The following is a 22,474-nucleotide window of genomic DNA, read 5'->3' as shown; positions in this document are numbered from 1 at the left end:
AAGGATGTGAGTCTGGGCTTCAGTGAATCTTGAATGTGTAACAAAGTCAAGTAATTTTAGAAAATATTTTAAGACCAAAATTAATATACCATCGAATAGACAGACAGAGTAGTACCGTATACGAGTACACTATCACCAACAGCATGCTTGCGTCATCTTTTGAAGTAAATGTTATCCTATGCTAAGCCCATGGAAACAGCAATGAGACATTAGTTGATGACATTGGCACTGACTTTCAAGGATCATAGGTATCCATACATGTTTCGAAAATGACGAAAAAATGATTTAACCCTAATTGTGGCAAGCTATTATCATCCTTACTAAGCGTAATTCACCAGTTTGGGATCTTAAATTGAGCCTTTAGAATTAGTCCACAATCGAGCTAATCCATGTGATTACACTAGTCCTGGGCGTTTTTTCATGTATTTTATGCATTTTATTTTCATTATCCATTGGTATCTTTCGCTACGTTTTCCGCGGCTTGCTTTAGTTATTACACAGCTTGTGCGATCATATGAACAAGTTCACTCCATTTACACTGTATGCATTCGAAAGAACTTCTGCAATTTGTTTTAAACTTGGGCCTGGTGTACCATGTAATACAGAAGTCATGGCTCTGATCACTTTTAGCCGTAATGCGGTAAACAACGAGTAATTACGCATAACAATATGAATGCATTGACTTTTATTAGCGGTGGTTAACTCGCTGATATCGCATTTGCGCTGCCTTTGGTTGTTAAGAGGCGTCGATCCGGCAATATGCTATATATAGATACTCCTCGCACATATTCGATGATTATGAAAGAAATATCGTCCGCAAACTTTTAATTTTACGTCATCGTTCCCATCGCAATGGCAATCATCATCGATTGTTAGAATAACTTCTCAAACACAAATGTAACATATCGTAACTTACTTCTCATTCTTGGCACCTCTATCCGAACACGATGTTTGTACCCTTTTTCAATAATGGTCCATGCTTGGACCCGCCCACATACATCCCATAACTCCTTTTGTATCACATTAAAGCGTCTTCTACGAACCACCTGACATCTCACGTCAATTTTGGAGTACTCCTCGTACGATTAAGTTTTCTCTAGCTCGCAGCATTGCGTATCAGTTTTCAGAGATACAGAAAGCTACAGCAAATAGAATCACCAACAATGTCTCTCGTCGGACCAATCTCTAGTGTTGTGGTGGCAGGTGTAGCAGTCCTATTTTACATCGTGAGCACGGCGACCAACTATTGGGTGGTGATTTCGGCTTCAAGTGTGAAAACTTACTACGGACTGTGGGAGTTATGCATCGGAAACGATCTTGGAGTGAGCGTCTGCGCAACTCTACCCGATTCCACACTCAAAGGTTAGGCGACTTCTTTTGTATGTAGAAATGTAAGACACGTAAGTTTTGAACTTACGGTAACCTATACTGAGCATGTGCCACTCTAGTTTACATTTCATCTTTTACTTTGTGGCATTGACACACTGTTTCAATGGAGACTGAACCTTGGAAAGTTGGCTCGAATTAGTTGCATTAATCTATTTTTCTATTTGATTACATAAATTGACTACTATCAAATTAGTGTTCACTTTTTCAAAAGCGGTGGTCAAATTTTGTGGACTAGACACCTGATGCAACAAGAAGTACAAAACTGTAATTTAAAACTTCCAGGGTATATGAGAGTATAACATGCTAAAAAACAAGACAGTTGCAATCGATAAACATTTTAACTGCATGACAACTACACAAACTTGACGCCACAAAATACCCTGTATATATTATCCTAATTTGCAATACTTGTCGACAAAATTATTTTGACACTTTGATTCGAAAGAGGCAAAGGAAAAGATGAACACGAAAAAACTTTCACTTTATTCAAATTCGTAGAAACAGTAGGTACACGAAAGTGCGCACGCGAAGTGAAATCAGATCGGCTTAAAAAAGTCTTGCAGTTATTTCAAAAAAAAATGTAGGGGTTCAGGTGTACAGATCTGTCACAACACGTTTTCAGATTCAAAAGGGCTGATATATGACAACTCTGACTAGAGTGCCATGATTATAAATGCATTTACTTTTATTATCGTGTAATTTGAAATAATTTTTTCTAGTTGATTACATAAATTTACAACTATCAAGTTAGTGTTAACCTTTTCAAAAGCAGTGGCTCAACGTCAAATTTTACAGACTTACACCTGCCTTGACAAGAAGCAGGAAATTGTACTTTATAACTCCCAGACTATATGATGGTATAAAAGTGCTCAAACGAAACAAGACTTTTGCAATTGCCTGGCACTTTAAATGCAGAACAACTGCGCAAACTTGACGCCACAAAATACCCTGCATATGATTTGCGAAACTTGTTATTATTGACACTATGATTCGCATAAAGATAGAGAAAACGATGAACACGAAAAAACTTTCACTTTGTTCGAATTCGTAGAAACGGTAGGTAAACAAAGCAGGTACACGCAGGGAAGTAAGACCAAATCAAGTTGGGCGGGAACTTCCCCTATGAAGGCCGGATTATCGCAAATCTATGCTAATGTAAAAATACCACGCTACTGATTGGACTTGTCATGTTTGATCCCATTGAGTCCCAGAATTTGGTCAAGCTTCAGGCGTTCAATGTCATCAAATCTTGCATATGATGTCTGTAAATATATAGCGACTAAACTTGAGTCGAAATTAAACTGAAAATATGTTCCATTTTTTTTGTCGGAGAATACATATATTTCAAAACGTGTTTCCTGTACGACAATTTGACCCCTACTTACATTCGTCAAGAAAGTGACCATCATGATTATTTATCATTGATAATTATCAATTTATCATACGGCTAGGCGAAGTTTACCCCTGCTTTTCGAAGCAAATATACCAGGCAGAGGTATCAGCCTAAAAAGGTTCAAACTAATATCCCTTATTTACTGTAGGCAAAGATTTTTTTCAGTCGTAACAAATGATGAAAATTATGTACGCCATTTCAGCAGAAGAACGCGTACGCTATACCGACTTCGACGAATAAGAGTAACCCAGGCAGTGATCGAGCCCTGCGTACAATGTTGATTGTTCCATGCGGTATACGGCCTCCCACGCCGTACACCGCCTTGAACACAAACATCATAGTATGCAGGGCTAGCATGCAGCGATCGTAGCATCGATTGAGTCTTCGGTACTGCCTGAGAAAATCCTCTGGGAACATATCTAAATCAAGGCCGTTTTACTAGAGGCGAACGGTATTGTTTATGTTCGCGTATACTTCAGAACATTTGAAATCGGTACATATTGAAATTCCTCGCATAACAGCCATTTTTTTAGTTTGTTTGCGTCAATCACTTTTCTCAGCCAGTCGATTCGTGACAAATATTCAACGTGAAGCGACTGCCGATAAGTGGAGTGCAATACGCATGTGATTTTTACTTTATCACGGCGTCGAAATGAAAGTATAGACTGTTCTTGACCTTGAAGCCCGGATTACTTGCGACTTCTTGTGTCACATCGAGAAAAAAACTAATTATCGAAGTTAGATTTGCCATCCACTTCTCCAATTGTGATAGTTACAGTATACATGAATGACACAACTTTTAATTCTACTTTGTCTCATAATATCTGTACTCGCTATATACATGTCACCATGAATAAAAATCCGTGATGTCACCTCAATGACGTCACCTGCGGCCGAAATACTAGAACTCACCGTCACTTCTGTACCGTCGGGTCACCTCTGGCAAAGTCATGCCAACTCGCGACAGGTTGTTGGACGCAGCCAGCACTGTCTATGTTGCCAAATAGAAGGCGAAAACGGCGTCTACGATTCATTCATTCAACTTAGCAACTAATCCGGATATAAATATTATTGTCATCATTCTGTAGTATTATAAATTTCCATTCTGTGTTCACACTGACTGTTACGCCACAGACGCCCTTGTGTCATAACATTCCAAATTGGCGCACAGAATATTAATATTCCACGCTCACAATACATTAGCCTTAAACGTCAGCTTGATCAATCGCGTCCAAGAACGCTAATGTATCGTGAGCGTTTGGAAGATTATGACACTTTGGTTGAGTGGAGAATCGATCAACCTGGCAGACTTACAAATGACTACAGCTCCGATGAAGCAGAGACCGTTTAATTGGCAGTTTGAACATATCGGAAACTTTAATTGATAGATCTTTTCAATTTTAACACTGAGTGACACGTCTTGACATGAGCTTAAAGAATAGATATGATTAGACATGAATCATGGAACGACGACTCATTTCGAGTCAACTTTACGTTTGAAATTTTCAAAATAAGACATGCAAAACTTCGTAGTCCTTGATATTCCTGGTATTCCATGAGGTAACGGCAACGTAATGAAGGAATAAACCAGCACAACTATAGTAGGGTTACTGGACAAGGAAGTACTCGTAACCATACAAATATTTTCATTTCGATTCGTGGAATCAGTGACTGTGTTGCTTCCAAACCTGCTTCTCGGAACATGGTCCGCTAACACGTAAAATACTCGTATGATTTTATAAGCGACCAGTGACCAGCTGCCCCAACGGAATTCGTTGATCATGGTATCCAGGTCATTTCGTCAAAAAAAAGAATAATAGCGCTCACAGGAGCCGTAATTAGATGATTACGAGCACATTATGTGTAAAAATGTGTGACCGTGCTTGCAGGCTTGGTTTATCCAGAGTTTGAGATTTTCTGAGAATTCAAACATAGTTGAGGTGTAGATCCTGAGCTGCAGATGATGTGTACAATATATAACAGTTGTTACATTGGGTTTTATGGGTTTCAAATACATCTTGGTGTTCACCTGGACTAATCTAGGGTTACCATCGCTCTTTATTTATGCTCAATACTATATAAGACACAGTAGATCACGTGTAGAACACGCCATGGCGACAGATACTCAGACTCTCAAACATTATATTTCGTTACTATCTATCAAGGGGGATGGGAGGTCATTTTGAAGCTTTTGAGCTCTTTGTGTGAGAAACAAATTCAATTCAGGAACTGTTTTTCGAAATTCGAAAATTTTATTTTTTCCCGTAAAGTAAACACAGGGACGGCAGCCATTTTGATTTTCAAATATCGGTAAATGTGACGTAATGTGTTTCTCTTGTACCAAACTTCGCACAGTTATCACCTGGTTTTAATCTTGATTTAGGAAGAGAATGGCTGAAATTGAGAGATTGAAATTTGAGAAAAAGTTATTTTTTTCAATTTTGAGGCGCTTTCTGCCTTAATCACGAACTTAACTCATACCATCGAATGCTGCTGCGAGGACTAGAGCGGAATCTTGTGGCCATGAAAACACGCTTCGTCCATGAAAGTTTTATTTTATTTTATTATTATTTGTTTATTTCGGACAACATTAGTCCATATAAATTACACAAAGGAAATACAGATACTGTGATACAAAATAAATGGTGTTAGATATACTATCCATATATAAATTCATTCACTAACCATGAAAGATCGACTTTCTCCACAGGTTACGCAAGTCAGAACTGTAAAACAGTACATCATTGACCATTCTTACAATTGTATTTTCACTGTAAGATATTCTTTTCATCAGACTATACATTTGCTTTCGTAAAAGAGCATCAAAACTATCAATCCTATTAGAAACAAACATAGAGCTTGCACTACTGCGTCTCTCATAGCCAAGAAAAATGCGAGCTGCATTATTGTAACCAACTTTCACTTTTTTCAAGACACCAGCAGTATATTTAACCCACAGATTACCACCATATAATGGTAACAATATGCTTTGAAAAGGTTACACTTTACATTCAATGAACATAATGAAAATTTTCTCAAAAGCATATTTGCAGATACATATAATGCTCTCTTTTGACGCTCAATGTCTTCATTATCACTAAACTGGTCCGTCACCAAATACCCAAGATGCTTTTTCTTTGCTACAAATGTAATTTCCATACCATTAAGATAAACAGATGGGGTATATACAATCTGAGTGCGTTTTGAAATGACACACATGCATTGTGTTTTCTTCGTGTTAAAAGTAATGTCATGCAGGTCGCCATAGTGGCTACATATGTCAACCAGTTTTTGAGTTCCCTTGACAGAAGGGCTGATCAAGCAGATATCATCAGCGTACATTAAGTGATTTATGAAAACACCACCTATGTTACATCCCACTTTTGAATTAACTAGTCTTGTACTCAGATGATCAACATAGACATTGAAAAGCTTCGGAGATAAAACTCCTCCCTGCTTAACACCATTGACTACTGTAAAACTGTCAGATAGGCAATTGGCCCAACGAATGAAAATATTCTGAGTTCTGTACCAGACAAAGAGAAACCTTACGAAAAGAATTGGTACATTTCTAGAGATCAGCTTTTTAAAGAGTGTCCAGTGATTAACTCGATCGAATGCTTTAGAAGCATCCATAAACGTAATAATAACGTTGCTACCTCGTTTCCTATAATAGCTAATTATTTCTTTCAAAACAAATACACACATGTCAGTAGAATGAGAGGGCTTAAAACCAAATTGGTAGCGTGATGAATCAAGATAGCAATCAATCTTGCCCAAAATAACAAATTCCATGACTTTCGAAGCAATTGTTGACAGTGCAATTGGCCGATAATTGTTTTTGTCAGTAATGTTACTATTTCTGTCTTTAATAATCGGCCGGGGACTAAAATAGTAGCAGAGAATCTATGAGGAGTGGGAGATATATGAATAGTATCATCCATTTTGCACCCATCAATACTATCAAGAACAAATGATTTTTCTCTTGTTGAATGAACCACATTAAAAAGATCACTGAAGTGTTTACTCCACATTTCAGCAATTTTGGCATCGCCACTACAACCATGAATAGTACTAGGCCGGAGTGGAGATTTTGCATTTATTTTCTGAACGGAATGCCAAAATTTATTATAATTCCCTGTATTCAGATTTTTCGCAGTTGCATCAGCTTTGACTTGCTCAACATTACGCCTACAGATTCTCAAGGCATATTTAAAACGCGCATGCGTCAAGCGTTTGAAGTCAAATAACGAACCATGCCTGGGTTTGCCACTTTCACGCCATAATTTAAAAGCGTCTCTTGCAATAGAATGAATTTCTTTGAGATGGTCATTCCATCCAGGAACCATATACTTGGTACTGTTACAGTGACTAGAAGATATCTCCATACCAGCAGAATAAAGTTTTGTATAGCCTCATACAGTAATATATAGAATGCCTCGGTATATCTTCTTATACGGTTAGAGAGACGAGACTGGCTATTTTATATATACGTGCACGTTCGAATTCGTTATTTGGGTCATATCAAAACGAAAGAGACATGCACAATAGTTTAATGCAGTCAAAAGCACACCGCGCAACAAATACTCGGAAAGCGCGCCCTATAAAACGAAAACGCCCATAAATCATGCTAAGGGATTCATTGACAGAAGGTAACCACACATGCTGTCTTTTCGATCAGGTCACCAACCCGGTAATCAGTTGACTTAACACAATATTAAATATACAACTTCAAAGTTTTTTTGTAAGTGCATCTGGGAATCATAATGCTACATCATTTTAATTCTTCCATTGGCAACTCAAAGTAAAGTTAGCCGACAGAAAATACACTGATACCTTAAAAACACTAAAACCTTACACAATTAAATTTTCGAATCTGAAGTTTGAATAGATTTTAAAAAGGCTATCATTTGTGAATGCAGGGTTTTTAAAGATTTCGTAGAAACCACGATTGGACAAAACGCTTATTTACAAAATATTTTCGATGTAGACGAGTCGTAAAGACGCCTTTATGACAGTCTTATTATGTCGAGGCGTCGATCCGACAATAGGCTCTTTATAGCTCAACAAATTCTTAGTTTTACCCCATCGTTCCTATCGCAATGGCAACGGTCATCGATTGTTAGAATAACTTCTCAAACACAAATGCAACATATCGTAACTTACTTCTCATTCTTAGCAACTCTATCCAAAAACGATGTTTGTACCCTATTTCAATAATGGTTCATGCTTGGACCCGCCTAAATACACCCCATAACTCTCTTTGTATCACGTGCACAGTAAACGTCTTCTACAAACCATCTGACACGTCATGTCAATTTTTGTCTACTCGTACAATTAAATTTTCTCTAGCTCTCAGCATTGCTCATCAATTTATAAGAGATACAGAAAGCTACAGCAAATACAATTACAAACAATGTATCTCGTCGGACCCATCTCTAGTGTTGTGGTGGCAGGTGTAGCAGTCCTATTTTATATCGTGCGCACGGCGACCAACTACTGGCTGTTTATTTCGGGTTTCGGCGTGAAAACTTACTACGGATTGTGGGAGTTATGCATTGGAACGCGATCTTGGAGTGAGCGTCTGCGCAACCCTACCCGATTCAACACTCAAAGGTTAGGCAAAGTTAGACACGAAAAGTTTGAACTTACTGTAACCTATGCTTAGCAAATGCCACTATTGTTCACGTTTATTTATGGGATATCCTACTCCAATAGTTCTACATAATTGTTATAGTGATAAGAACAGTCAAGTTGTTTCCAGTAAATATTTCCAGTTTGTCACAGAACAAACGCGCAACGTTTTGCAGGAAATTGAGAGACAGTTCAGCTTTCACTTTGTTGCATTGACACACTGCTTTTAATGAGACTGAACCTTGGAAAGTCGGGTCAAATTATTTGCTTAATTTTATTTTCCTAGTTGATTACATAAATTGACTACTATGAGGTAAGTCTTCACTTTTTCAAAAGCAGTGGTTCAACGTCAAATTTTGCGGACTTGACGCCTGATGCAACAAAAGTAGAAAACTGTAATTAAAACTGCCAGACGATGTGAGGGTATAACATGCTGACAGGAAACAAGACAGTTGCAATTAATACGCACTTTAACTGCATAACAACCCCACAAACTTGACGCCACATAAATACCTTGCATACAATATCTTAATTCGCAATACTTCTCGACAAATTCATTTGACACTTTGATTCGAAAGACATAATGAAAAAGATGAACACGGAAAAAACTTTCACTATTCAAATTCGTAGAAGAAGAAGGTACACGAAAATGCTCATGTGAAGTGAAATCAGGTGAACTTAAAAAAAATCTTGCAGTTATTCCAAACAATGTGGTGGAATGTATCTTTCATAACACGTTTTCAGATTCAATAGTGCTGTTATATGACAACACTGACGAGAGTCCCATGATTATAGATGTATTGACTTTTATTAGCGGTGGTTAATTCGCTGATATCGCATTTGAGCTGCCCTCGATTGTTTAGATTGTTTTGATTGTCTATAGAATACTCGTCGCATATATTCGATGAGAATGAAAGAATCGTAATCGAACTATGCATTTTACCTCATCGTTCTCATCGCAATGGCAATGATAACCGATTGAAATAACTTCTCAAACACCGGTGTATCTAAACCGTAACCCACTTCTAATTCTTGGCACCTCTATCCTAAAACGCTGCTTATACACCCCTTTTCAATAATGGTTCATGTTTGGACCCGCCCAAATACATACCATCACTCATTCTGTATCACACACAATTGTCTTCTTAGGAGCCAACTGACATCTCACGTCAATTTTGCCCTACTGTTTGTACGATTAATTTTTCTCAAGCCTGAAGAATAGCGTATCAGTTTGTAAGAGACACAGAAAGCTATGAGTAATAGAATTATCAACAATGTATCTCGTCGGACCCATCTCTAGCGTTGAGGTGGCAGGGGTGACAGTCCTGTTTTACATCGTGAGCACGGCGACCAACTACTAGGTGGTTATTTCGGTATCAGACGTGAAAACTTACTACTGACTGTGGGAGTTATGCCTTGAAAACCATCTTTGGGTGAGCGCCTGCGCAACCCTGCCTGATGATTCCACACTCAAAGGTTAGCTTACTGCTTTCGTACAAAAATTAAGTGAAATGTTAGACACGGAAAGTTTGCACTTACGAGTAGCCCATACTGAGCATATGCCTCTATAGTTTACATTAGTGGAATATCTCACTCCAACAGTTCTTAATGTTCTATATATATAGTGACATTTACAGATTTTTAGGCGTGTCACAGAACAAACGGTAGCGACATTACGCAATGATTTCCAGAAATTTGAAAGAAAGTTCAGCTTTCGTTTTGTTGCAATGGCATACTGCTTCAACGGAGATTTAAACCTTGGAATGTTGGCTCGAATAATTTGCACTCATTTTATTTTTCTAGTTGATTACATAAATGGACAACTATCAAGTTTGTGCTAACCTTTTCAAAAGTAGTGGCTCAACGTCAACTTTACAGACTTTACACCTGCGCCAACAAGAAGCAGAAAATTGTATTTATAACTGCCAGACTATGTGAGAGTATAAACATGCTCAAACGGAACAAGACTATTGCAATTGCTAAGCACTTAGCTGCAGAACAACTCCGCAAACTTGACGCCACAAAATACCCTGCATACGCTGTCTTAATTTGCGAGACTTGTCGACAAAATTATTATTGACACTTTGATTGGCATAAAGATAGAGAAAACGATGAATACGGAAAAACTCACTATGCGCGAATTTGTAGAAATGGTAGGTAAACAAACGTAGTACAGGCAGGGGAGGTATCAAGTTGGATGGGAACTTCCCCTATACAAGCCGGATTATCGCAGATCTATGCTAATGTAAAAATGCCACGCAACTGATTGGACTTCTCATGTTTGATCCCATTGAGTCCCAGAATTTTGTCAAGCATCAGGCGTTCAATGTCATCGAATCTTGCATATGGTGTCTGTAAATATATAGCGGCTAAACTTGAGTCGAAAATAAACTGAAAATATATTTCTTTTTTTGTCGGAGAATACATATGTTTCAAACGTATTTCCTGTACGACTATTTGACCCATGTCAAGAAAAAGCCCATCATGAATATTTATCATTGATTATTATCATTTATCATATGGTCTAAGCGAAGTTTACCCCACCTGGTCGAAGCAAACATAGCAGGCAGAGGTATAAGCCTAAAAGGTTCCAACCTATACCTTCCTTTCTGTAGGCGAAGGGTTTTTTCAGTCGTAACAAGTGATGAAAATTAAGTACGCCATTTCAGCAGAAGAACGCGTAAGCTATACTGACTTCAACGGACCAAAGTAACCCAGGCACTGATCTAGCCATTCGTACAATGCTGTTTGTTCCCCGCGTTATACGGCCTCCCACAGGTCGTATAATTCCTGGAACACACATCATAGTATGCAGGTCTAGAAGTGATTGTAGCATCGATAGAGTTTTCGGCACTGCCTGAGAAAATCCTCTAGGAACATATCTATTTCAAAGCCGTTTTACTAGAGGTGAACGGTATCGTATCTGTTCGCGTATTCTTCAGAACATTTGAAATCGGTACATATTGAAATTCCTCCCATAACAGCCATTTTGTTTGTTTGTTAGCGTCGATCACTTTTCTCAGCCAGTCGATTCGTGACAAATATTCAACTTGAAGCGACTGCCGAAAAGTGGAGTGCAATACGCATCTGATTTTTACTTTATCACGGCGTCGAAAGGCTACCGTGCATCTTTGATTTCTTGTGACCAGAAAAGCAAAGCAAAACAGCTCAAAATACAGGGGTCTTTTGAAAGTATAGACTGTTTTTGACCGCGAAGCCCGGATTACCTGGGGTTTCTTGCGTCACACTGAAGTAAAAACTAATTATCTTAGCTCGATTTGTCATCCACTTTTCCAATTATAATAGTTACAGTATACATGAATGACACTGTACAACTTTTATTTCTACTTTGTCTCATAATATCTGTACTCGCTATATACATGTCACCATGAATAAAAATCCGTGATGTCACCTGAATGACATCATCCCGGCCAAGATACTAGTACTCACCGTCACTTCTGTACCGTCGGGTCACCTCTGGCAAAGTCATGCCAACTCGCGACAGGTTGTTGGACGCAGCCAGCACTGTCTATGTTGCCCAATAGAAGGCGAAAATGGTGTCTTTGATTCATTCATTCAATTGAGCAACTAATCCGTATATAAATATTATTGTCATCATTCTGTAGAATTATAAAAGCTGTATTTCCATTCTGTGTTCACACTGACTGTTAGGCCACAGGCGGCCATGGGTTGGGTAGTCTGTCAGATTGATCGACTCTCTGGTCGGTCTATCGATTGCGTAGTCGATCAGCTCTACCCAACCCACGGAAGCCTTTGTGTTAGGCAGACGCGACGATGGAGGGGGGGGGGGGGGGCTTTGTGGTTCTTCCGGACACGTAATGTGACCGCATTCAGCGGAGACCGCGATTTTGATATTCAGACCGATGATAATTACACGGCGGCTAACTGGAAATGCGTTAAAATCAAAAGTAGTTCATTTTAGAAAGAGAAATGTTGATCGTAGTCAATTTCAATTTCGAATTGGCAATAACAATATAGATTATGTGGCACAGTACAAGTATCTTGGTGTTTTGTTAGATGAACATCTTGATTTTTCTGTCACTGTCAAAGCTCTTGCCGAATCTGCAAGCAGGGCTCTAGGTGCTGTTATGTCAAAATTTAAATTTTTAAGTAATGTGGGATTTCATACGTTCATGAAAATATATAATGCCTCTGTTGTACCAATTTTAGATTACTGTTCTGGGGTATTGGGTCATGCACCATACAAAGAGTGTGAAGCAGTGCAGAATAGAGCACTTAGATTTTTTCTGGGAGTGCACAAGTTTGCACCAACATTAGCAATTAATGGAGATACTGGTTGGTATTCATGCATCACAAGGCACTAGGTTAACAAAGTTCGACTTTGGAATCGTCTGTGCAGTTTAAATGAAAATAGATTAACGAAGAAAATTTTTTTGTGGGATCACTCTTTAGCAGTGAATAATTGGTCGTCTGAAATGCATGCCATTTTTGATTCATTAGATATAGAGGATATTCATCCATGCAGTATTGAAAGTGTTAAAGAAAAAAAGCAAGCTGAATGTACTAGTCACTTGTATGATTTTGTAACAAACAAACCAAAATTACGCACATATGCAAAGTTGAAATCTAATTTTGGACAGGAAAAATATTTATCGTTAAACCTATCAAGGGCAGAAAGGTCCTTTCTTGTACAGTTACGTTTTAGTATTCTCCCACTACGCATTGAGACTGGGCGATATAGACATGAAAATATAGATAGGCGACTTTGTAGACTTTGTATGTTAAATGAAATAGAAGATGAGCTACATTTTATGTTTCATTGTAGCTTGTATAATGATTTTCGTGATCAACTATTTGATTTAGTAAATGAGTCAAACCGAGAGTTTATTTATTATAACGACATAGAAAAATTAGTAGACTTAAAGCGGCACTTTTCAATCCCTGGTTCTCGCATTAGTGGAGTTCTCCTCCCAGTCAAACACATGGCCAGTATGATGTTTGATTTCTATAACATTAATTACACAAACTCATCTCAACCTTTTGTCACATGTTGCTAATCCTGCAAACAGAGTTTATGCAAGCTTTTGATTGACGGTCAGTTCAAATAGTCAACGGTCATTGATTCCCCACCACAAACGCTCGAATTTCCTAAAACATTGTCTTCCAGTCGCGTTAGACTTTGAATATAACCACAGAGTTCGATCAGCAGCAACTTCACGCTGACCGCTTGGCAGTCTGTCTGGGTTTTTGCGGCCGGGGAAAACTAAAAAGTTGCATTTTCTGGAGCGAGTGCCCGCGTGTTGCCTGTTTGGTGTCCACTTACACAATGAACGCCGCCATACCTTGGCGTCCTTTTAAAGGGAGGCTCCGCCTTTAATGGAAACAAATAGTAGAGCAACAGCAAAGTATATATCAAAGTCATTTCAAAGAAGACGTAACAATTTATTTCATTAATAATGATTAGTATTTCTTTATTAGTATTACACTATCAGTCAAATTTTATTTCATCGAGCTACCCTTATTCTAAAGTTGCAATATTATAGTGACTTATAAGCCCATTGGGCTGGGTGACCACTCACCGTTGATGTTGTATCATATTGAAATGTAAATGTTGAGTCATGTCACATGTCACTCTAATAAATAAATCTACTACTACTACTACTACTACTAAACGCTCCAAACCCCCTAGTGTGTAACATTCCAAACCCCGTCGTTTACATGAGAATTCAAAAACTCCCGACGAGTGTATGCAAATCTGAACTGTTTACTATTGATCACAATCAATGACCTTCATGAAATAAGGAATCAATTATTTTAGTTTTATCTCGTGTCAAATTTTTATAAACGAATGGCATTGTTATCATTCTATTCGTCCAATTATTACCATTGCTGCTGCTGTTTGAACCCCTTCTCAACTTCCGCTGATGTGTAGCGTTGAATAAGCTCTTTTTCTGTTTGGTCCATTGTCACTATTCACAGCGACTTAGGGAGTCTATTTGTATTGTTTTAATTATATTCGTAAGATTCAGCCACCCAATTGGATAAGAGCTTATTCAATGCTGCACATAAGCCCCTCAACTTTAACTAGGATTTTGGGACATCTGCGTATTGTCCCTTCCCTAGTTATGAAATTTTAAAAGTTGACGATAGGTCGACCGGAAATGTGAAGTTGCAGCCGACTGACATAATAGTGATTTGGAGGATGCCCTTACTGGCGGTATTTCACGGCCATATCACCGAATCGATGCAGCGACAGTAGTACTGCTGGGTGTGAAAATGTATCTAGCTATCACGGGTGAATATTTCTCACGGGCGTGTGAAAGGGTCAGGAAAGGCTTACGAATTATTACAGTTCCGCCCAAGTAGAAACCCTTAAATTGACAGTTTAAACAAATAATGTTCTTGAGAGCATGTAGCGGAGGCAGTGTCAGTATATGACATGGTGTTGAGCTAATGTAAGGGCAATCAGTCGGAAAATGTCTGAAGAAAAGTCTGAACAGTGAAAACTTTACAACGCCATCATAAAAGTGAAAACGTCCCACGTGATCTGCAGACGCGGGAAAGTCATTATTGGCCCAGAGGGGGCCCTCAATTATACCCGAGTGATTGGGCGCAAATTGACAGACCTTTTTCAATTTTAACATTGTCGTGACACGTGTTGGAATGAGCTTATATGATAGACTTTATTAGATATGAATCACGGAATGACGACTCCTTTCGAGTCAACTTTCGTTTTCAAATTTTCAAAAATAATACATGCAAAAACTTCGTATTCTTAGTATCCCTCAGGCGGGTATTCCTTGGAGGTCACGGCAACGTAATAAGGAATAAGCCAGCTCAACCATAGTTGGGTTACTGGCGAAGGAAGTACTCGTCACGACTTCAAAGATTTTCATTTCGATTCGTGGAATCAGCATGGTGCTTGCAAAACTGCGTCTCGGAACATGCACGTGAAATACTAGCATGATCTTATTTTTTATATTATTCATTATTCTGAGAATTCAAAAATTTGAGCAGTGGATCCTGGGCTACAGATCCTGTGTACACTATAGAACAGTTGTTACATGGGGTTTTATGAGTTGCACAATGATACATCTCGGACTAATCTAGGTTTACCATTCATAGCTTTTTTTATTTATGCTCAATACTATATAAGACACAATGGATCACGTGTAGAATACGCCACAGGGACAGATACCCAGACTCTCAAACTTTATATTTCGTTACTATCTATCAAGGGGGATGGGAGGTCATTTTGAAGATTTTGATCTCTTTGTGTGAGAAACTAATTCAATTCAGCAACAGTTACTGCTTTTCGAAAATAGAAAATTTAATTTTTTCCTGTAGAGTAAACATAAGGACGACAGCCATTTTGATTTTCAAATATCGGTAAATGTGAGGTAATTTGTTTCTCTTGTACCAAACTTTGCACAGTTATCACCTGGTTTTAATCTTGATTTAGGAAGAGAATGGCTGAAATTTTAACCCTGCAATTATGAGCAAACATTTAACATTTTTTCCATTTCGATGCTTACCGCCTTAATCACGACTTAACATAGACCATCGAATGCTACTGCTGTACAAGATCTGGAGGCCCAGAGCGGAATTTTGTGTCATGAAAACACGCTTCGTCAATGAAAGTGTTGTAGCCTTATATACCGCAATGTATGGTATGCCTCTGTGTCTATCTTCACATACGGTTAAACCGACGAGACTGGCTTTGTTTTATACACGTGCACGTGCGTTATTGGGGTCATATCAAAACGAAAGAGACATGTACAATAGCTCAATGCATTCACGACAAATACGCGGAAAGCTCGCTCTACAAAACGAAAACAACAATTAATCATGCCAAGTGACTCATTCACAAAAGGTCACTACGCATGCTGTCCGCCTTTTGATCAGGTCAGCAACACGGTCCTTACGATTTTACACTTCATATTTTCTATTTCATGTGCATCTGAGAATCATAATGCGATCAACTTTTAATTCTTCTGTTGTCAACTCAAGGTAAAGTTAGTCAATACAAATACAACGATACCTCACGCGTTTTAATTTTTCAAATCGAGTTTGAATATATCAAAAAAGGCTTTCATCTGTGAAAGCAGACTTTGAAAGATTTTGATGAACTCTCGAGTTGCAAAAAGTGCTTATTTACAAAATAGTTTCAATGTAGACTTAACGTCTTTGTCATGTATATGCCTTTATGTCAGCATAATTATGTCAATCGAAAAAGCGGGTTGCAGGAATTGTCTTATAAGACTCACGGCCACAGTTGACGTAACACTGATATTTACAGAGTTCAATTTATTTGGGCGAATATCTCATTACGATGGATATCAAAAGTAAAATATTAATTCTGTCTTCAAACTCCAGTTGTACGTTCACTTTGTTTCATGTAAAAATATAAATAGTGATGACTGCAGCAATACTTTTCCTCACAGAGTTCGTTCAAATTATTTCTTGATGTATTCTCGTTATTACTTTGCCAGTCAAATATGCGATTCTTTTCGAAACGTCAAAGGTTATTTTTTGCTCACGTGTTGACACACGTGAGCATATGTCGCAGCGATGTCTGTGTGTCTGTCTGTGTGTGTGTCTGTCTGTGTGTGTGTGTCTGTCTGTCTGTCTGACTGTCTGTCTGTCTGTGTGTGTGTCTGTCTGTCTGTGTGCTCAATATCTCAAAAACGACTCATCAGATCAGAATCAAATCTGGTACATAGATTCAGTTTGCAAATGGCAAGAACTGATTAGTTTCTGGTGGATGTGGCTTGCTTACTTTTTTCTCATTTGCATAATTAATTATTTTAGAAAAAATGGATATATATTGAGAAGGACTGCACACAATTTGATGAGATTTGCAACAATCTTGATCACATCAAGATACATCAGCTGTGAAAGTTATTAAAGGGTGACGTGAAAGATAATTACTAATTTGCATATTTAATGAAATTTCCTAATTAGGGGTATATATCTGAATTTACTCAATCAAAATTGACGAAACTTGGTATCCATATTGAAGATACTATGATTTAACATTGAAAGTCATTAAGCATTTTTACTTCATCCAAATCGTAATTTGCATATTTAATGACATTTCGAAATTAAGGATATATATTTGAATTTACATTATCAAAATTGATGAAACTTGCTATGTACATTGAAGATACTATGATAGTACATTATTAAATGTCATTAAGCATTTTTACTTCAGCCAATTCCCAATTTGCATATTTTATGAACTTTCCTAATTAGGGGTATTTATCTGAATTGCCGAGACCAAAGTTGACGGAACTGGCTATGTACATTATAGATAATATGAAAGAACATTATTGAAGGTCATTAAGCATTTGAACTTTAGCCAATTCCTTATTTGCATATTTAATGAACTTTCATAATCAGGGATATTTATCTGTATTGACTAGACCGAAGTTGACGAAACTTGCTATGTACATTAAAGATACTATAATACGACGTTATTGAAAGTCATTACGCATTTTTACTTCATGCAGCTCCTAATTTGCATATTAATGAATTTTTGAAATTAGGGATCTATCTTTGAATTTACATGAATAAAATTGATGAAACTTGCTATGTACATTAAAGATACCATTATGTAGGCTAACATTATTGAAAGGCATTAAGCATTTTTGCTTCAGCCAATTCCCAATTTGTGTATTTAATGAGCTTTCCTAATTAGGGATATATACTTGGATTTATTTGATCAAAGTTGGCATAACATGCTATGTACATTGATGATTATACCAGGTTATACCAATATTGGAAGTCATTTCGCACTTAAGTTTTCATGTCAGCTAATTTATAGTTTGCAGATCTAATGAGCTTTCAAAGTTTGGAATATTTGGTTTGAAGGACTTGACAAGAGGCAATTACACTTGCTATATAAAGAGGTGATACAGTGACAGCAGTCAAAAGAAATTAATTATTTCTATTTCAGGTAATTGCGTATTTGAATACTTAATGACCTATAGAGTTAATCTGTGGTGAATATTGTTCGTTATTTTGATCATAATACTTTCAATGAAGTTGCAAACATGTGGCAAAGGTTCAAATTTACACATAACTGCAATATATAATGAAACACGTGAGCATTTACAGTTCATATCTGGTCAGGAATGTTTGTTAAAAAACCGTCGATTCCATTGAAAGCACCACCTCATTTATAGTTGTTATTTGAATATTGACATTCGTCTGGAAGAAGAAGACAGGAAGCATGTGCAAAATTAATTTGCTTGAAAAGTGTTTGAGTTTTTTAACAATTACATTGTATCGTTAAAGATATCATGCTCCTCGAAAGTGAGACACTTAAACTTTTGCTGAAACTTTCCTCATTGAAACTTTCAACTATCCTCTTACAATATCAAGAGTGGAATTCATAGAACTAGAGAAACAAATCACCAAACATTTACCGATATTTGACAGCATCCGTGTGCTATCTCTATCGGAAAAATTAAATGAAAAACAATAACGACCATCCAAAATCGTCAAAATAAGCAGTGAAAGAATTGTAAAAATCAAAAGTCCGAATATTTCTCCCCAAGGCGCAATATACCGCATTTATCTTTAAGTTATCACCTTTACCAAATTACAGTGTCAAAATATCAAACGTGGGAAATGTAGAGGAGTGCATTTAGTTTGTTTATCCTGCACTGCATGCAATTTGTAAAATAACTTTTCACGCACAAATATAATGTGACGTGCAGACAAACAAATGTTCAGTCTCATTTTCAAATAATATAGCGTTAGTACACGTTTCTGGATTTCTAAGAATTTCCTTAGACTGACTGATTCAGTCATATTTATGTTTCTGGGAATCGCTGGGAGTGTACGAAGACCAAGAGATACAATAGCTAGATCTTTCAGTCTATTATTTTCTTGGAATTAGCCTTGTTTCACTCAATTTTGTCTACATATGTCTAATTGTGATATGTTAATTTTATTCAGTTTGCTTTCCTCTATGATAAAGTTTCATCAACTGCGTAACTAATTTAAGTGTATTTACAAGAATTGTCCCGTCAGAAGAGTACCGTCTCTAATCTAACGTCGAGTATATTCTTATGTTCAGTTTATCAATATGAGCTACACGTGTGTAACTGTAATCATTTTTCAGTGAGTATATAACCTAATTAAGAAAATTCTGCTACTGCTGTTGTATCCCTGATGCAATTTCGTCATAGATTTGCTCTCTCTTTATGCAGGATACATGAAGGCTGCCCGTGGTCTAATGTTGTTGGCTGTCATCATCGCTGGGGTATCATGGATCCTTGCTATGGTAGCACTGATTGGAAAAGTCACTGGACGGGCCCAGCATTCGCCCTTTACATATTTTTCAAAGCGCTTCTTCACAATCAACGGATTGATCTTCTGTGTAACAGGTGTGAAATATTATATACTTTCGATTTTCGATTATCACCTGCTTTCACTAACTTTCCCTTTCCATATTGTCTTTCCTCCTTCTTCTTCTTGTATTTTCCTAAATGAAGAATTGTAACTTAACACTGTTAGAGGGAATAGGTGACAATCTCACTGACTTGCATCTCCCTTCTGTTTTGTAATTAATGCGTAGTATTGTAAACATCCCTTGCCGTACGGTGCCGTTGCAAGGCATCTTAGGGTGAGCACAAGAGTATGTTGCTAGTGTCTCCCGTTATATCTAGCAAAGTAGACCGCACAATCAACAATTAAAGTTCAAGCAATGTGGAATTCGAATATTTAATTCAATGGCCATTAAAAACCAAGGTTTCTGAGAGAGAGAGAGAGAGAGAGAGAGAGAGAGAGAGAGAGAGAGAGAGAGAGAGAGAGAGAGAGAGAGAGAGAGAGACAGAGAGAGAGAGAGAGAGAGAGAGAGAGAGAGAGAGAGAGAGAGAGAGAGAGAGAGAGAGAGAGAGAGAGAGAGACAGACAGACAGACAGACAGACAGACAGACAGAGAGGGGGACTCCAATTCCGTTTACGGTCTAAATATTTATACTTTTTAGGTTTGCTGGTATTGATTGGAACGAGTGTGTATGCAGGTGAAACGAAGAAGGAGTACAGCGAAGTTGGTGTCGATTATTCGTTCGGATATTCCATTATCCTTGGCTGGGTCTCCATTCCTCTCGGTGTCGTTGCCGCGGCCATGCTGACCTATTACTTTCGTGCGATGAGTGATGACGCCTAGAGCATATCTGTCACAGGGATGATAATCTGTTGCGGCCATCCCTGATGTAGCAGCTAAGATAGACAGATTTAGTCCTAAAATGAAGCAGTCTGAGTTTAATGTTAATGTGATTAAAGCAAAATGTCCGAATCTCTAAAACAAAAAACAGCCATCGATATCATTTTTCCCCTGAAGGACAGCGTCATTTTCCCTCATGTCCGTCAATAGACAAGTTTGCATAACAACATTTTTTTTTACTTTCTCCGTTGTACATTTCCTCGTATAATCACAGTGACTAATAAATGACTAACAACTTGACTAATTTTTTCCAGACATTGTGAGAGTCCATGTACTCGATAAAATAGAAGTATTCTTTCGAATCCCTGTGGCCGCATGCTTTCATTTCACTAGTTTCTCAACTTTAGCTTTATATACACTCAGATAAATCGTACCTTAGGTGAAGGTTATTTTTTTATATATTTAAATGGCAAAATATTCAGTACTTAAGAAAAGAGAAGGACTCCTCTGAAAACAAGAGTAAAAATCCATAAAATCAGCTGCTAAGAATTTAAAACGTATTTCCATTGTGGGCCTTTAATTGAAATATACAAAGAGACGTCAAATTGAAAAAGACACAAAGACACGTTATCTTAACAACTTTGAACAAAACTTGCAGTGATACAAAATTTCAAAAGACCAAACAAACCAAGTAATGCAGGGAAAATACACATTATAACGTTTACAAATTAAAATGCTGATTGATGTTGGTGACATGAAACCTGTTTTTATTACACAAATCTTACTGGTATGCGACTTTTATTAGAATCGAAAGCCTACACACTGTTATCAGCCAGGTGTTTAGGCTGGAGAGAAAGGAGTACAGTTGTCACTTTTGTCTCGGTAAAAACAAGTAAAAATATTCTGAAAAAAATAATTCTGAAATTGTTTACAAGCCACCTAACTTGTTCAACGGTGAATATAAGTTATTACTTTTGCAGAATTTATGTCATTGAATGAAAAACAAAGTAAACGAATAGGGCCCGAACATTTTTGCTTTGTATGTTATATCAGTAAGATTTAGTAGCAAGGACATCGAGATGCTGAATTAGGTTCAGCTGATGTTTTTGAGAAAATGAAAATATGTACAAGTAAAGGACAATGTCAATTTATGCAAGTATCACATATTGTTTATCAGATATAGTGGCCTATTCTGAAGTCTTCGTACTTCCCTTCGAATACAGATTTGAAGCAGACATGTTTCTGAATTCAAAGTTAAAAAGTGTACGTTGTGTTTGCATATTTTAACACTTCATCCATCGTTCTTAATGTAATTTTACCTCACTTTTCTTTACTAATTTCTTTTTACACTTAGTACTTTTTGTTGTAATGTTAATCTAGCCGTAATTATAATACACATTGACCAGTTTTCGTATCTATTCGAATAGTTATCCTGTGTTACTGTGTTTTTGTAAGGGACACAATAAAAGTGTCTTTGAACAAAATATCAATTTGTCTCTATAGCGTACAGTTGCTTTATAAAGCTCCATATGTCTGTTTACTTAAGATGTGTGTCCAGAAAAATTTATCGAATTGCTTTAAAACGTGTCTACATAAGTTTGTAATATGATGCCACGAGCAAATCGATAGCACTACGCTCCGATAAGTCCTAAAATGAGACAAATCAAAGGTTTATTTTTTGTTATCCAAACTTAACAAGAAAGAATGCAGTGTCTGGCCGGGCAATTTCGACAGTGATGAAGTATATGAATTGCCTGAAAACTACAAGTTACTATTGACATTTGGACACCCACAAAAACCAAAATGCGTCTTCCGATGTATACATGGGGTCAATGTGTATGTAAAGAATGAGCCCTGTCCGGTAAAGTTTAGATTAGACGTGTGTGAAGACCTCAGAAG

General features: G+C 37.4%; 1 protein-coding gene across 2 annotated transcripts; it reads left to right on the top strand.

Moving 5' to 3' along the window:
• Nucleotides 1–1,038: 1,038 nt before the first annotated feature.
• LOC139125835 (lens fiber membrane intrinsic protein-like) lies at nucleotides 1,039–22,061 on the top strand. 2 transcript variants are annotated; one of them, XM_070691935.1, is made up of 3 exons: nucleotides 1,039–1,362; nucleotides 19,618–19,794; nucleotides 20,397–22,061. In XM_070691935.1, the coding sequence occupies exons 1-3, from the start codon at nucleotides 1,164–1,166 to the stop codon at nucleotides 20,576–20,578; spliced, it is 558 nt and encodes a 185-aa protein (XP_070548036.1). In that variant the 5' UTR covers nucleotides 1,039–1,163; the 3' UTR covers nucleotides 20,579–22,061. The 2 variants fall into 2 exon arrangements, 1 of the variants encoding a protein (XP_070548036.1); XR_011550374.1 differs by lacking the exon at nucleotides 1,039–1,362 and adding an exon at nucleotides 8,384–8,398.
• Nucleotides 22,062–22,474: the final 413 nt, after the last annotated feature.

Source organism: Ptychodera flava (genome assembly GCF_041260155.1).
Source record: "Ptychodera flava strain L36383 chromosome 3 unlocalized genomic scaffold, AS_Pfla_20210202 Scaffold_26__1_contigs__length_13983176_pilon, whole genome shotgun sequence".
NCBI classification, from domain to species: domain Eukaryota; kingdom Metazoa; phylum Hemichordata; class Enteropneusta; family Ptychoderidae; genus Ptychodera; species Ptychodera flava.
The sequence above is the reverse complement of the archived record's forward strand: the minus strand, read 5'-3'. Positions and strand labels throughout refer to the sequence as shown.

What these genes read in the sequence shown, in the direction of transcription:
- LOC139125835 (XM_070691935.1), top strand. Translation starts at nt 1,164, where the DNA reads ATGTCTCTCGTCGGACCAATCTCTAGTGTTGTGGTGGCAGGTGTAGCA. An exon ending in ACCCGATTCCACACTCAAAG is followed by an intron (nt 1,363 to 19,617) that starts GTTAGGCGACTT and finishes CTCTTTATGCAG; the next exon opens with GATACATGAAGGCTGCCCGT. An exon ending in ATTGATCTTCTGTGTAACAG is followed by an intron (nt 19,795 to 20,396) that starts GTGTGAAATATT and finishes TATACTTTTTAG; the next exon opens with GTTTGCTGGTATTGATTGGA.